The sequence below is a fragment of the Mus pahari genome, chromosome 13 (genome assembly GCF_900095145.1).
Source record: "Mus pahari chromosome 13, PAHARI_EIJ_v1.1, whole genome shotgun sequence".
NCBI classification, from domain to species: Eukaryota; Metazoa; Chordata; class Mammalia; order Rodentia; family Muridae; genus Mus; species Mus pahari.
Genome location: NC_034602.1, coordinates 86,387,328 through 86,405,077, shown reverse-complemented (window position 1 = coordinate 86,405,077; position 17,750 = coordinate 86,387,328). Strand labels below are relative to the sequence as shown.

At 38.4% G+C, this 17,750-nt stretch overlaps 1 protein-coding gene across 2 annotated transcripts in view; it reads left to right on the top strand.

The window, feature by feature from the left end:
• Positions 1–17,750, top strand: part of Antxr2 (ANTXR cell adhesion molecule 2) — a 127,925-nt gene that overhangs the window by 83,838 nt on the left and 26,337 nt on the right. The window contains exons 17-18 of one of the 2 annotated variants that reach the window (XM_021210425.2): positions 11,823–11,947; positions 13,668–14,363. The exons of the other annotated variant lie outside the window; for it this stretch is intronic. Coding sequence (XP_021066084.1) covers positions 11,823–11,947; positions 13,668–13,671 — 129 coding nt within the window. The 3' untranslated portion in view covers positions 13,672–14,363. Of the gene's footprint in view, positions 1–11,822; positions 11,948–13,667; positions 14,364–17,750 lie in introns of those variants that run through there. 2 annotated transcript variants of the gene reach the window in all.

Here is a 17,750-nt window from a genome sequence, read left to right as displayed (position 1 = left end):
GATTCTCAAAAAAAAAAAAAAGTATACTCATTTAAGCTCATTCTATAAATATATGCTTTTAGGATCTTCCTTACTTTGGTAAATACTTTGTTATTTCTTTATCTTTGAGATTATATTATGATTAGAGTCTCCATTTCCATTGTCTCCCTCCAAATCTTTCCACATGCTCCTTTTGCTCTTTCAAATTCATGGCCTTTTTTCCATTAATTGTTACTTGCATACATACATGCATACATACACATATATTCATATACATCCCAAAATGTAAATCTGTCCAGTTTGCATAGTGGTACTTGTATGAATGTTTCCAGTACTTAGCACTTGGTATTGTATGCTTTGTACTGAGCACTTGGCACCGTGTGCTTTGTACTGAGTACTTGGTACTGTGTGCTTTTCCCTGGGGAAGAGTGTTTCTCTCACTCCTTATTTGCCTGTAGTTCTTGCTAAATGTCTTCTCTTTTACTTTTATTTATAAATAAAATATAAGATCTCTTATAATATATACATATAATCTGTTAGTAATTCATCTTTAAAAATTCTTTCACATTTACATTTCCACTATTTGTACTTTGAATAAAATTAGAACATCTAATTGTTATTTTGAAACTGATAAGATTTTCATATGTAAAGTAAATAAAATTTGCTTTTCAAACTGAGCAAATAGCAAACACACACACACACACACACACACACATGCAAACACACCACACACACATACACACACACACACCCTAATATCCTTTAATTTGGTTACAATTTCATGTTTTCTGGTTTTGAAATAATATCTAGTTCCTTTTAATTGATTGTATGAAATTATCTTTATTTCTTATTCTGCTTTTCAAAAACAATGAAATTGGATAGTTTATTCAAACTGAATTCAAGTTCATTTTATTCTCTGAGGTATACCATATATTTCTGTATATAGATTAATCACAATACTTGGCAGAAATAATACATTTCCTACACTTTAAATTCATATGATATTTCTTAGCAAGCTGGTTAATGTACTGGATGCTAAATATGTATCTTACAAATATATATTTCATAGACATATACACACACCTACATGAAATTTATACTTCATAATTTGGTTGATTACTAAGCATATTTTGTTTTAAATAAAAATTACAGATTTGAAACAGGCTTTTAAAATAAAGCTGCTTCCTTCTTAAAATAAATGTTCTACTAAAGCACTTCATGACAGGAATGATTTCTTAGCAGTTTATTATAAATTCACTGTATTTTATACCATAAGTTTAAAGTCTACCCAAGGGAGGATCAGACACTCAAATAAATCCTCCTCATATTTAATTGCCTAACAGAGTTAGTAAGTCTGCAGAGCACTGCAGTAGAATATTCATATAGCATGTTTATGTTCACAGCATACTGATAAGTAGTTTAGAGTAAAAGCTGCTTTGTCTCCTGCAGGGCCCTCTTTCCCTTCAACCCCTTCACAGTTGTTATAACCCTGCTGTGTTCCTAAGTTCGAATCCTTGGTATATCTCTCTGCCCTCTCACCTTTCTCCAGAGAACACAGAAAAACTCCATGATTTGTTATCATCATTAGGAGTACTGTTCACAGACAGTTCTGCCCTCCCTCCTGACTTCCACCTGCATGTCCGAGAGCTTATGTGATTTTCCACTTGGATGCCCAGTTGTCACTACATTATCTGTGTTTAACTGGACTCAACCATGTGACTCATGGAGGCTTTCAGATTTTGGTTATATAATTCTTCCAGTCATTAGCTCTATCCTTTAAGGCACATCTAAGGAGAGACTCCACTAGACACAACCCCGCTTATGTGGTTCCTACAATGTTAGTAAGGACCCCAAGCTTTTGACGTTCTGAGTCTGGGTACAGGGTCCTAATTCTCTGTTATATGTATGAGATAGATTCAATGCACAGAAGTCTTTATACAAATGTCATTTCTGGTTTTGCTGTACTTTATAAAAATAAATGTTTGGGGAATGTATGTGTTAGACCCTAGTGACGTGTAAGAAGTACATCATTTGACTTTGTAGATTTAAATGTTTCTATGATCATTACTTTGTATTTTACTATCCCCCACTTTCCTGAAAATCAGCTTCTGGGAATGTGAAGACAAAGCAGTTCTAATATTTGACAGGTTTGAATTATTTCTTATTAAGGTCCGGTAGGGGAATAGCGGTACATAAAATGTGATTTTATGGAGGTAAGATTTGTTGATTTTGTGCGATGGTCAATTTTAAGTTATAAGTAACTCTATTAAGCATTTTCCTGAATTATACAAGTATGACACAGTAATTTCCCTTTAGGTTGAATTCTGCATAGATGAAGGTTAGTTATTTTTTATTAATTCCTTTTATTACAGTATGCCTTTCTTTTTGTTGCTTAAGGTAGCATTTCTTCCTCTTTTTTTCCCTATTGAATCCAAGAAAAGTTTTTAGTGATTGAAATTTTTCTAGCTATGTTTTAGTTCCTGCCTAACCGTGTAGATTCTTGTCAATCTCTGTGTTCCTTAATCACTCACCTAGCTGGCCAGCACATAGCTTATGTTAGCTCTGTGTCTCATTGGTTTGGTTTACAGAAATACTGGCTCTTCATCGTGAGAAAGTTCAGTCTAATTCGGATCCTACTGTCCGGAAAAATGGCTTAAATTGTCCTCCAAATCCAGATTTATGAACTAGTCCTAGACCCTAACTAGATTAGTGCCTTTTCTATTAACTGCTAAGTAAGGCAGCTGTCTGAGCTGCTGGTTGTAAATTTGCTCATGTCTATTTCTCTAACTCTGCTGCAAAAAACAGCAGAGAACAGGACCACAGTTCCAGGACCTCTGTTTGCGCAGCCCAAACTGAGCCTGAAAGGGCTGATGGGAAAAGTTTGAAGAGGTGCAAGGAAGCGTTTGTTACCTTGGGGGAAAAAGGATGGCTATTGCCATTAATCTTAATTAATTGCCAAGAATTTTAAATCTGAGTTATTAATACTGATGTTGAGCCCTTAATTTGCCACTCATGCCTTGGTATCAAGTAGTGTTTTATGAGATAAGAATTTTAGGAGGCAGAGAAGTGTGTGTGTGTGTGTGTGTGTGTATGTGTGTGTGTGTGTGTGTATGTGTGTGTGTACATACATGTGCATGCACACACTCCCATGTGTGTACCTTATATAATTTTTTTCATTTATACCTTTCCAGTATTAACTTGGGTTATTATTCAGACCTTCACCTTTTGACAGTTGCTGTGAGCATGCAGAAATGATGAGCAGGTAACAATAAACCCAAATAAAAACTCGAGATACAGCAGTAGCAATAAGTCTGAGTAATTTCACTTCCATGGTTACCTGAATACTGAATAGCTCACTGATGTCAGGGTAGATGTCAGATTGTGGGGTGGCAGAGGATGAGAATCAGAGCTAGAATAAGGAAGAGAAAAAAGACAGAAGAAAGCAGACGAAGAATGAAGAAATATTATTTCTCTGAACAATATTTAACAAATCAGAACATGACATGCTTGTTTCGATAAAAGACAACAAATGATGCATTTTTAACTTTTGCAGTCCTGATCATATCTGAAGTAAACCAACTGATTCTTAAAATCTCCTCTCCCTCCCTTCTGAAGTTAAGTCTTAACTCTTACCCTTGAAGTCTGTGGCAGTGTTCTGTGTTACTTTTCAATGACAAGTTATAACTAACTACTTATGATATTTATTAGTATTTCTGGCTGCCAAAAAATGGCTTGTAAATCTTCAAGGGAAAAAAATCTTTCAAAAATAGGACTATGAACTTCTGAGATAATTTTTCAGGATTATATTCCATGTTCTCGATGTGTTTGGATTAAAAAAAAACAGTGGCAAAATATATATAATTTATGGAATTATTGTAGCTCTCCCACATAGACCTTGAGCTGACAGAAGTGGCTTAAACTTCAGCAGTAGGGTATGCTTGGGTGAGGGTCGGGGAGGGTCAGGGCAGGCTTTGTTAATGGTGAACAGATTTAGAGCCACAAATTGGACTTTGAAGTAGATGGTATTATTTTGCAGTGTTTTATTTCTTTTTATGAGTGCTTTACATAGAACATAGAAAAAATACAGAAATAAAATATTCTATTCATTCATCTTCTGACTTAATTTATATACAGTAACTATTGCAGATGTAAACGCCCACTGATGCCGACAGTGTAGATTTAATTTTGGGCTCTGAAGAGCCCAAGAAAGTTTGGAATGGTCAGTGGTTACACACTACAAAGGAGGTTAGGACTCTGCTCTTGGAAGCCTCTCAGATTGAGGCGTGCAGAGGAAATGTTTTCTTCTCTGTAGCTCAGCCTCTAGTGATGGGTTATGTATTCATTGGTAGTCATTCATTATGATTTACTAGCAGGAAAGCCTGTGGCACTGCAGCTCTGCTTGTTTAAGACATCAGCAGATTCTTGTATAAGGCAACAAGCAATATAGGTCTTTTTAGAACATCAGCTTTGCTTTTGGAACCGGGACTATTGTGGATCCATAGTTGCACGCAGTTATTTGGTGTTTAGAGGCGTCTTTCCTTGCTTCTTGGGAATGTTTGAATGAGTCACTAAGGCTCAGAATTTCAGTATTCCCAGCTGCTTGGGTGGAAGGTGGCTGGAGAGCTAGTATAGTGAAGCAGGCGTTGCAGTTGCTAAGGGGGTTTATGGCTCTCTTTCCAGAGGAAGGATTTAGAGCCCTACTTCAACCAGCAGCTAAGTATCTATGCCATCTTTGGGTTATCTAAGATTTTATCTCATTTTTGTCTCAATAGTCTCAGAGTTAAGCATCATATTGGTCCCATTTAGGGATGGAAATAATGAGATGCTGATATTCACTATGTTCCTTGACTGGAAAGTAGTCGGGCCTAGACTACTTAATTTCGGGCCCCTTGATTTCTCATTCAAGTATGACATTCTTCCATACTAATTTTATTTGTTTTTGCTTTGTTTTAGTTTTGTTGTTATTGCTGTATAATCCAGGCTAACTTTGAACTTGTGGCAGCCCTCCTGCCTCGGCCCTCCTAGGATTATAAGCCTATGCCGCCCCATCCAGTTCCAAGCTGTCATTTTACAGAACAACATTTGGTATTTTGAACAACTAGCTGAATGAGGACCATTCTAAAGGTGGGGAGGTGCTTTTAAACTTTTGGATTTTGTTTTTTGGTTTTTTAAAAATTTGATTCTCCTGCCAACTAAATCATCTTTATTGAGGAACTGCTTTCATCATGCATGCAGAATGCATGCATATTACTCTAAGATATACATATATACTATTATTTAATTTGTGTGCATTGATTAATAAAACTGAATGAACCCCAGTGGCAATGGATTCCACAGGAAGTTCATAAGACAGAGTAAGGAATAATTGAACCTAGATGGAGCTTAGCAGTTGTTTGATTTAATTCCTTTGACTGTGGTTTGATCCATACTTTTAATTCTATGCCCTGGTAGGAAAGAATGTTCAGGGTCCCACAGGAGACAAAGAGCTAGTGCACCCAGGAAACACAAGCTGTTTTCTATGTGGGCACAGGAAACAAGGAGTTGGGAAGGAGGCTTGTTAGAAGACGGCAGAATTAATGCAGCTCTAACACCACATGCAACTATAAAGACTGCTTCCTGGGAGCCTGGGGAACTGTGATTTCTACACAGTCACTGATTTGTATCAATCTAGCACAAGTTTTCTAATCCTGCTGTCCCTTGGGGTTTTCATTTGTGTAAAGTCTAAACTCTGAAAACTAAACAAGACAACTCTATGCAAAGGACCCTTTCCTGTTTTACTCATGGTGGGGATCCCTGGACCCTATTCATCACCCCTCAGACAGGAAGCTTTTAAGAGAATTTATGTTGGCAAAAATCTAGTTTGCTATCAAAGTAGCACATATTTACTTATAGTAATAAAAATTTTCCTAGGCTATCCATGGTTAGAAAAAATAAACATTTTTTCATAACATATAAGCCTGAAAAATGGCATGCGCTCCCCATCATATGCAGAAATCTGCTAAGTGACTCTCACAAAGCCACAGTTCTAGTTCCATGGTGCCTTTATCTGCCACTGTTAGGCTTTAAGATAAATTGAAAATAGCTACATATGGAAGGAAGTTAAGGGGATGAAGATTTAAGAGACCATATAGCTAATTGTAAGCTAATGTTCTATTTTTATAACGTCTCTCCTTCTTCATGATTTTCCTCCAAAAAAACCTTAATATGTGATATTGGGTTATTATCATAGTCATTTGATAGACTGCGATTTGCTACTGTGTGTCCGAAAAACACAAGCTTTCCCTTTATCTAATAGTTGTTCACAGAAGGGCACCAATGTGTCCCTGTCATTATATATATAGAGATACATGGAGCTACTCTCCTTTTGGGTCACACTAAAATTGATTTTTCCGAGCAGGGCTAACTATGCTAGACAAATGTTCAATGAAAATCAATCACTGTGATTTAAATCAGATAAATACACTTCTTTTATTAAGTGCTCTTTCCCCATACAGCTAACTGGATGATAGATAACATTCATGCAGCCTTTGACCTCTAGGCCCATGTTTCAATAAAGCTCTAAGAGAACAGCTTGCTTGTGATTTTATTCTTTATCACGCTTACATACTCTTGATCAATTAGATGAAACATGTTTTTTCGATTGTTTATAAGTAGAAAAATACTAATTAACTATATTTCTCTAGACTAGTTTTATCAAGACAAAACTTTAGTTTTAAGCAAGTAAACAATCTAAACTCCAGAAGTTACCATGACATTAAGTGCAGTGAATGATACTCCTATTTATGTAGAGGCTCTGTAAAAGCAGAGTTCAGAGGCCAAAGCCTGAAGAAAGCAGTCAGGTGGTCCAAGGACACATTCTAAAGACATTACCAAACACAGCCATCATGGTTATTGTCATTGTCAATGCCAAGAATAAAGGAACTCAATCTTTAGGAATTTGGTGTGCCAGACAGACACTCTTCTAGGGACCTTATATATGTTGTATTCATTTTTAAAATAACTCATTGCGAAGGGTCTTATCCCTATTTTAAAGCTAAAGCAGCCAAGACAGGGGAAGGTTAGGTGAGTTACCGAAGTCTTGCCAGTGGGTATATGGTGAGATGGGTGGATTGGACTTCACATGGGTTGTAAAATCTAAAAAAAAAAAAAAAAAAAAAGGATAATTTTTATTTATATTTTAAAATTTAGCAATTGCCTATACATAAATGGCCAGTGGTTTTGAACACAGTGGCTTGCTTCCCATTATTGGCCCATGCATTCAATTAGAAGAGTATAGTGAAGTGAAATTTAAAAATTAACAAATGAAAAGGTAGGTAGGAGTGAACTGTTTCAATAAAGTAGGATGCCCCACTACTAAATATCAGATACTTGAAGCACTTTGAGTGTCTTAATCTGTTATTCAGTTGTAAATATTTAGGTAAGAATATTAATTGTAGACTTTGGGATTGATTACCTATGAATATCATTAATGGTCCAGGAATAACTATAAGTCTTATGTACTTACTTCTTTAAAAGGAATAGAATATAGTAAAAGAAAAGGTTGCTCTTAATATGAAACTATCAAAATAGATGATTTGTTCCCAATCTAGAGCTGCAGAGGAAGAAGGAAGAACTCCATTTGAAGGCTTGGCTTTTCATCCCAGTTACAGTTTTCAAATAGTAAAGCCCTCATGCTCACTTATAGGAAAATTGTAAGTTTAGGTTTGGATATTGGTTAGCGCCATCGTATAACTTACTACTTGTGATTCTTCTGTGAAATCTGCTTGTCAGAGTATTTCCCCATCATCTGAGACCTCAGTTAAATTTATATTGAGTTTATAGCTCATTTGCTAGGCCATTCTTTCTACAAATGTGGGCTCTCATTTTGACCTATGGCGTAACTGACTGCACCTGTCAAATATATCCCTTGACATGTCTGATAATGGCATGTCTACCATCCTCCTACATTCTACAAAGCTCTAAGTCTGAGATGGTTATTAAAATGTCCTTTTAACCGTGTTCATGAAAATTGAGGCAAACATACTGTCAGCTACTCTTTTAAAGATGTATGTGGGAGTTCATAGTTAAACATAGGAATCCTGGCCTCCCCATTGGAGGTTCACTGGTATACAGCAAGTGCAGAGCCCTGTAGTGAGCAGCCTGGCTCATGTTTCTCATATTCCATGGGTGGCCAAGGGTACCCACTAGTGCTATTCTTCCAGAACCTGTGTTGTTAAGCACCCACTTTGAAAGATTTTCATGGCATGGCGTGGTAATGCTAATAATTATTGATGCTATTAATTTTGCTAAGAAAATGCCTTTGTGCTGACTTGGAGAAAACAGAAGATTCCCTTGCTTCAAGGATGCTAGTCTTGGTATATCTTGCACAGACACAATTGTATTAGTTCATCCAAAGCAGTGATAAGACTATTCAATCATAGACATAAGAAAAAGATTTATGACAGGCATGGTGGCTCAATCCTGTAATCCCAGAATTGAGGAGACTGAGGTAGAAGGACCATCCTGGGTTCATGGTCTGGTAGGATGACTCGAAGATGACACCATGGTTAAGAGCACTGACTGCTTTTGCACAGGTCCTGGGTTCTCTCAGTACCCACATGGCAGTTCACAATCCACAGCTGTCTGGAACTTTAGTTCCAGGGAATCTAGCACTTTTTCCTGGTCTTTCTGGGCACCAGGCATTTAAGTGCTGTACATATGCACACACAGGCAGACATCTCTCCATAAAAAAATAGACAGAAGAAAAGAACAACATGTAATTTACATCTTAAAAACTCAAGTTATTTATAGTAAATACTTTTTTTTCTTTTCCCTTACATAATCTGCTATTTTATTTCTTACTCTAGTTCTCTCCATATCACTTTTGAAAGTGAACCTGAAGCTCACCAACTTAACAAGGGTAGCTGTCTAGAAAGTGCAGGGACCTCCCATTTGCCTCCCCAGCTCTGGGGTAATGGAGAGACCTTCCATCTCCCTCCCTAGCTCTGGGGTGATGAAGGGACCTCCCATCTGCCTTCCCAGCACTGGGCTGATGGAAGGACCTCCTGTCTCCCAGTGTTCGGGTGATGGAAAGATCTCCCATCTGCCTCCCCAGCACTGGAGATGGAGGGTGCACCACTTGACTCTGCTCTGCTCTGCTTCTTATGAAGAAGACATGTGGGGCTAAAACTCAGGACTGTAAGCCTTTGTCAAAACCACTTTACCACCTGAGATGCCTTCCCAGCCAGGGCTAGAAGTTCATTTGGTTTGCTTTGGTTTGTCTGGTTTTGTTTGTTTTAGTATCATGGAAACAGTAAAATTGAAAGATTCGAGCTAGAATGTTATGATTGGAAACATTTTATCATGACCAGCTCTCTACTTTATGTTGTGAGGGATGATTATTTAGCATCATATTCTCAGTGTTTGTCATATTTTCACCAAAATATGTAAGAATGGTACAGGTTTACTAACAGAAAGCAGTTTAAGTCTTGCCTTGGCCAGCTTTCCCAGGTTTCTTCCTTGGTTTAGGAGAGGATGGAAATTTGTTTCACACCTGCCTGCTCCTTATCCCTTCTCTCACCAGAGCCTCATGAGGTGTAGGTTAGAAACGACCCAACAGCCGGCAAACAGCTAAGGCTACAGTCAGCCTGCCCCACATAGCAAAGCTTTCCTTTACATGCATTTGATACCTTATAATTCACCAAGGAGCAGTCTTGAAGCATCGAGGACTCAGATTTTCTGTGTCTGTGCACAGCATTTGCCATTTATATTTTTAGAACACACTGTACTTTTCCAGGAAGTACCCTCTAAGGATTGCCGTAGACACTGAAAATCATCAGATGACCTCAGACGGTGACAGCTACTGCAGTTGAATCCAGCTCTTGTCACCATCAGTGACTTGGGTCGGACACTGTATCCCGGCCATCTTTGCTTAGTGGACACATATGTTCATTAGAGTAATTCCTGCCTCTCACCATCTCCTTAATAGACAGCTCCTACTCACTGCAGACAGGTAACTGTCATGGAATAATATACCACACCCACGTGATCTGCTCTTCTCCTGCTGCTCGTGGGCAGTCCTGTCTGTCCTCTTTCCTCCTTTCTCATGACGCTGAGATACATTTCACAGCTAAATTAATGAATTTTCATTATGCCACTCCTCAGCTTCAAAGGAGATGATCTTCCTTAGTTTCAAAGTCATAGCCTGACATTTATTAAGGAGTAATATTTTTTGAACATAAAGCATGGCCAGTGGATTTGAATCAATCTCTCTCTCTCTCTCTCTCTCTCTCTCTCTCTCTCTCTCTCTCTCTCTCTCTCTCTCTCACATCCTGCTATAACATCCTGGAGAGCTAGAGGAGAACTCAGAGAACCAGCAGTAGTGCTGACTCAGGAGCTCCAGACTGTAAATCACCCGCAGAACTTTAATGTCTCTGTCAAACCTTTGCTCTAAGCCGACCGTCTCCCTTTCATCCCCTTTCTTCTTCCACCTTATCTCTCCGCCTCTCCCTTCATCACATCTCTTCCACTCACTGAGCTGCTGAATTGGAAATGGAAGAGATCTCCTTGGTGGTTTTAATCTTTAAATCTAGAGTTGTCATGATAGCGTGTGTTATTGAATACATTGATCAGTTCCTTTACTACAGATATTGACATCTGATACATCTGACTGTTTTGAGTTTTTTTTTGTTGATATTTGTTATGGTTCCTCCTTTCTCGGCTTATGAGACTTATCTAAACTTAAAAAACTAACAATCAAGCCTCATTGTGTGTGTGTGTGTGTGTGTGTGTGTGTGTGTCTGTGTCTGTGTGTGCGTGTGTGTGTGCATGTGCGTGCATGCCTGTGTGGGTGTGAGTGTGCGTGTATGTGCACGTGCGTGCTCTTCCCACATTCCCATGTGCTGCAGTGTGAACAGGGAGGGCAGAAGACAACATTTTGGAGTTGGCTCTCTCCTTCAGCCCCGTGGGCTCTAGGGATGGGACTCAGGTTGTCAGGCGTGGCAGCAGGCTCATTTGACCTCTGAACCATCTGACAGGCTCCAGGACAGCAAATCCGAAGTGAGCTTTTGAGTTTTGGGGTGTCTTAACGTGACACTTTAAGAAAACCAAGCGTGATGCCTGAAGTTTAGAACTCCGTGGTTTTTGAATGTGCTGTGGTTCATCCTTGCTTTGTCATCAGAATCACAGAGTCAACTGCTGCCTTCCTGATTTACTGGTGATTGGCCTGGGGCCGCTTAGATCTTGGTTTTAGAACAGACTTTGTCAACTGACGCTCCATCGTCTTTGAACCCCAGAAGAGAGGCAGTGTTCTAAGAGATTCTTCTTGGTTTTCTCAGAGATGCCACATGGCCAGTACAAGGCCTGCTTGAGAGGAAGCGTTCTATGCAGACCAGACATCTCTGAGCATCCAGTCTTCATGCACTCAGGACAGGGTGATGGGAACAAACTTAATTTTCTACCATATTCCTTCTGCCACTACTTTTTCTCATAAATTGAGAAAAAGATTCAGTCATACATATAGAAATGAATGCACAGAAGTGGTATTTTCTTATTTTTTACTTCCCATATTAGTATCCAATGACAAGGTATGTTCTACGAAGCTAAAATTATTTTCTCAAATACCTATTTTCTATAAGAACTTTTTTTTTGTATTAGTAACGAATAGGGCAGAGATAGTTTAACTTAGACTGACTCCTAACTGTATTTGTGAAATGAAGCTCCTGACTGCATTATGCTTGGCGAGAGAGTCCTTTTCTGGGTTTTAGAGTATCTGCAGGCAAGGATTTTTAAAGCTGATCTTGGTTATTGTGCATGCTTGGACATTCCCCTTAAATTGTATCCGCACTCAGAAATGACCTTGTTAGGTGAGGAGGAATGGCAAGAGAGACATACCGTGCCTCATGAGAGCCAAGTGGAGCCATGCGTATCAGGAGAAGACACTAACGATTTATTGTCTGTGGCAAAGGAAACACAGCTCTCGGCCTGTGCAGTAAGTGTTTCTGACACCACCCGTGGCAAAGGATGATGGAAGCTGTGGGCTAGAAAATGTTCTGCCGGGCATAATAATAAACACTCTCATTTGGTTTTGTATATATTAAGTGCATCTTAATGTTGAGTCTTTGTAACACTTTAAGCGGAGATGATGACATACCAAGTCTTTATTACCTAGGGAACTCTGCTACCCAGTTGACTAGCAGGGTAATCCCATTGGACTAAAGTTTATGAATAGATCTGGCCTATTTCTAAGAGAGGGTAGAAATATACAGAGGAGTGTAATTTTCTTCCAGTCTCATATTTTACTTATAAAAACTTTTTTCCTTCTTCATAGGGACTAGTTTAAAGGAGAAAAATGTGGATGATTTAGCCACAATCTGGAGAAGGGAAGTGGCTATAATGCAAAAACTACAAATCTGGGGTAGCTACACCGAGAATCTTAGAACAGCTCCATCATGCTGGGAAGTGCAGACTCTATCAGCTGTTTTAGTGGAGTTTGTATTTTCTTCTGTCTGGAAGCAGCCAATAGCTTACACGCCAGAGAGATTCAAAGTAATTTGCAATATGATCTCCATGGACTTGAGTAAGAAAAAAAATGAAACATTGTGACTTTTCTTTTCTGTTGTATGCAGACACTAAAGGTTCAGAATATAAAATACAAACACTAAGGCACTATGCTATATTTCTTTTTCTGTCTCAGGTAGTAGTAATCACCATAAACAAATGTAGCCCTCCATTGGGGGGGGGAATAGACAAATGTATAGAGGCCTGTTTTTACTCATAACCTAATCCACGTACTTACCTATTTTTGTAAGTTGGATAGTTCATTAGCAATATAAGGAAACTAAGTGTTCTATGATTTCAACAAGAACAAAGTTAGTAGACTCAAGGTAGTGGCTTGTTAAAGGCCATTGGTTCTCAACCTGTGGGTCATGACCCCTTTGGGGATCAAATGGCCTTTTCACAGGAGTCCCATATCAAAGATCCTGCATATCAGATATTCATAACTGTAGCAAAATTACAGTTATGAAGTAGCAATGAAAATAATTTTATGGTTGGGGGTCACCACAACATGATGAATTTTATAAAAAGTATTGCAGCATTAGGAAGGTTAAGGGCCACTATAATAGGCCCACGGCCAGGTTAAAAATATCTGCTCCACTATATTGCTCTACCTGGTTTCCAATCCTGATTCTATTACCTCTGTTCCATAGGCAAGTTCCCAATCTCCCCCAAATTTATTTTCTTCTTTGTAATTCTTGAAATGAGATTAAAAAATATATATATATAATAGCAGTTATCTCAGAGGGTTGATGGGAGATGGACTGAAGTGGGCAAGGTGGTACTGCTGTAACTCAAGCTCAGAAAGCTTTAAATGAATACTTTATATTTTTAGTAACAAACTTTTATTATGTTTATTTCCATTCCCTTCAAACTTGGCATCTCTGTTTCTCAGCTTCACACCTCACGTTTTGTATTTTCCACTCTGGAAGTGTTTATTCATTTGGATCTCACCTTTATTCTTTCCCTCTTTTCAAACCATCTTAACATATGCCAAGAACATATCTAGGGTCTGTATTTCTGTATAGAGCAGCTATATTAATGTATGGCATACATATTTGTGTAGGCCAATCAAGTTTGACATAGGGTCTGTTGGTTCAACCCAGCTCCTTTGACTACATAGGATGTCTTCATTCATTTTCATCGCATCATAGGTGAGACACCTAAATGTACTGGAAGAAGATGCCAGATGGACACAGGAAACCCCAGCAGCTGGAATACTGAATTATGTAACAACAACAACAACAAAATGTATATTGTTTCTCTCCTATACTGAAGATTTTAAATTAGGGAATGATGTGTTTATAAAGACAGAAAACTTAACATTGGTTTCCCAGCTTTATTTTGTGTTATATAAATACCCAGCTTCACTTTTTGTTGAGGACTAAACGAGTTAAGACACGTGACTCACTGTGAGCATCGCCAGACCTGGAATAAACACACTCAGTGATTGTAGCCACATTAGCCTTTGGGGCTGATACACTGGCAGAGAAAGCAGATGATGACATGAGACTCTGGAAGCTGGAATGATGTGAATGTTGAGGAATGAGCTTTCTCCATAGTCAAGTTAAATATTGCTATCTAATGATGTGTTGTTAGAGTATCCTCCTAAAAGTGGAATTTACACACGGCATATTTTGCACAATGCTTAGTGTACTGAGTGATCCTCTGTTAGGCAGTAGATCTCCGTAGAGCTCCTTTCATTGGTACCTGCAGTGGGCAGCTCTTTTTGGGGGTTGTGGCATGAAAGGGAAGGTTTTTGCTCCTCGCCAAGCTTGCTCTGGTGTGAAAGAATCTATTTGCAGTAAATAGCTTGAAATGAAGACAAGATTAGACAAACATGCTTTAAATCAACACATGTCTGTTTCTAATATATTTCTACTTGATCATTGGAATACGCAAGGATACAATGTTGTGAAATCACTGAATGGCTGAGAGTATAATTTTTAATTCAATTTCTTCATCTTGCTGTTGGCAGTTGTTCCTTGGGCTCTGGGGATAAAACATTGAACTATAACCGAGAATCAGAAGGGCAGAAGGATCTGCCAGCAGTGGTGGACATGCTTAATGTATTTAAAGGATTAATGGGCTATTCAAATTAAAACCCCCAACAACGGTGTGGGTGTGCAATACTAGCTCACTAATGCATGCATGGCAACCACATGGACTGCAGCACTAGCCCTTGGCTTACTCATGTATTGCAGGAAGCACAATAGAGACAGGATTTTTTCTTAGATCTGGAAGGCTGAAAATGCACTTTGGATTATCCCACAAATTAGAAATATACATACAGTACAAGATCTCATGTCTATATTCTTACCTCAAGTAGTATAATATATGGTGTGTGTGTGTGTGTGTGTGTGTGTGTGTGGTTCCAGAGCAGAGTAGGATATAGTAAAAATAAATATAAATCTGAACATTTTTCTCCTACTACAGCAGTTTTAAATGGTCTCATGATTTAATGGTTTTTAATGAGGGCAGCAGTAGCAATTATTTCTATATGTAATACAATATATTAGCCTCTCCATATAGCAAAGTAGCAGTTCTTAAGGTAATATATGACTTTTTCAGTATTATTTAATTTTTTTCTATATGGCCAGCATTAGTAATTGAGAGTGTAATGTGAAAATGCACCAGTGCTCTGGATATATTCCTCAGGCTGGGATCCTGTGGCCCTTTCCCTCCCTTCCTTTGGTCAGTGCTCTGCAGTTCACAAATGTATTTTCTGGGGCTGTGGTTCTCAACCTTCCTGCTGCTGCGACCCTTTAAGACAGCTCCTCATGCTGTGTTGAGACCCAGCCACAAGATTATTTCATTGCTACCATGTAACCATAATTTTGCTACTGGGATGAATCATAATGTACATATCTGAATTATAGGATATCTGATATGTGACCCCAAAAGAATCGCAGCCCACAGGTTGAAAATTACTGCTCTAGAGGCTTCTGTGTTACAATCCCTATGGGCAGCAGCCTCTGGCAAGATCTACCTAGGGCATTCAGACAGAAACAAGTCTATCTAGAACCAGCAAGAGAACCCGCTGACTCAGGCCATGTGCTTTTCTTGTGACAGTGTCTGTCTAAATATGAAGGTCTACAATCACACCCACGATGAGTCATTTGGGATGAATGAATAGATGAAAAGAGGAACCAGACCTCAAAATAGTATTTGTTGATTTTAATTTACAACCAATACATTATTGGGTACCACTAGATGATTAAAAAACAAAAAACAAAACAAAACGAAACTGACACAGCAGTGTTTAGTAATAACTGGAACTCAGCCTGCACTTTATCACTATTGTCATTACTTAACAACAAAGAGCATTCCATAGTTTCTTTATTACTAGTAACAAACATTAAAATACAAAAAACATGTTCCAGTGATTGGATGATCAAATTCTTTCCTCCAAGTAATTGCACCTAGCACCATTCAGTAGTTTGAAAAAGTAATAAACATAATTAGATCTTACCTATGTCTGATACTAGGCAGAAAAGTCTGTAAATTTATAAAGACTGTTACTTTTCATGGTTTTAATAACTGACAAGAGCTTAAAGTAAATTCGCCTAAGGTTGTACAATGATCTTAAGTCAACTGCTTTTGAATTATTCTCTGTGTTACTTTTTTTCTTCATCTGATGTTTTAGGCTTGCATTCATTGCCCAGTCATTAAATTTTAACTATTTCACCAATGACTTCCATCAACAGTTATATGTGAAGGTTTTATGCCAAAATAAATTATCTTCAAAGGAAAAGAAGGTCTTATAGAATTAGGAGCCATGATGACATCATGGTAGTGTCTTTAGCTTTGGGCAGTCGGGATTAGAAACATTTGTGGGCAACAACTAAGCCGAGTGCTGTGGTATCGCCACTGCTGGTTGTGAATGGACAGTGATCATGTAACAGTGGCCACATCCTGATAACAGAGGTCTAAAATAAGACTGTTACATATCATCTAAAAGCCTATCACCATAGAGAATAGTTAAGTCCCATAAAAGCCCCTATGCCTAAGTAGCTATGTCATTTGTGGCACACAGGTATATTTTGAGAATAAAGTAGATGTTTATTCCATATAATTTTAGTTCAGATGTAGAGAAGAAAAAGAAGGTAATAATGAATACATTGCAAGTTACGCACTGTTTGAAAAAGGACTGAAACTGATGAAGTTGCAAAAGCAATCCAGGAAGCTCAGTCATTACACAGAATAGAAGACCCAGCAGAAGGAGGCATCAACTGTGCAGGGGTGATGGAGACACACTCAGATGGAGAAGTGCTTACATTGAGGGCCCCTGCTGTGCAGTAACTGGAGCTCAGAGGATCATTGCTTGTTGACTTCAATTTGCCAATAGAGAATATATTCTAATTTCCCTCAAGCAGTGCATGTAGCAGAGAAATATAAGTTAACTGGTTATTATGACATATTTGTAGTGAAATAATTCTAAAGTGTGGCCTTCAGATAGAAGGAAAGTAGAACATTTGAGAATTGATAAATTTCACAGCAGATGGCCAACACAGGAGTGAACTTAAGACAAGGAGGCTTTGCTAAATAATACTCTCAATGAGTCCGGCATCTTTATTTTATAAATGTAGACGATGATGTAAGAAAATCTGACTCATTTTCTCAGCATTATATAACCATTGACTAGCAGGGAGAGATTTATAGTTAAGAATAGTGATTTGTAGATATACCCTGTGGTTAAGTCTCTGCCTCTCTAAATTTAGGACTAAATAAATGGACTAATGAAAATATAAAACCCATTTCAGAGAACCAGTAAACTAGAAGATAGATATGACGAAAGATTATCAGAGAAACCATTAGGTAAAAAGTCAGGATCTGAGATTCATAGACCCAGCAGAGAACTCCCTAGGTGAGGGAACTGGTGTAAGTCTCTTAATCTTTCTGACCCTAGCTTCATTTCTGCAACATGGGAATGGAATAATACCTATGTACTGTATTGAAGTTATTGTAAAGAGAAACTGCAGAATGGCTTCAAGTCCAGACAGAACCAATGACAGTAGCTCAAACCTTCTATGTGCTGAATGCATATGACCTTCCCGGTACACAGCTGGAAAATTTCTTTCCCAGCTAATGGTATTAAGAGGTGGGCTCTTCTAAGATGAAAGGATGGACTATCCAGAGACTACCCCATCCGCGAATCCATCCCATCATCAGCCACCAAACCTAGATACTAATGCTCATGCCAGCAAGATTCTGCTGAAGGGACCCTGATATTGCAG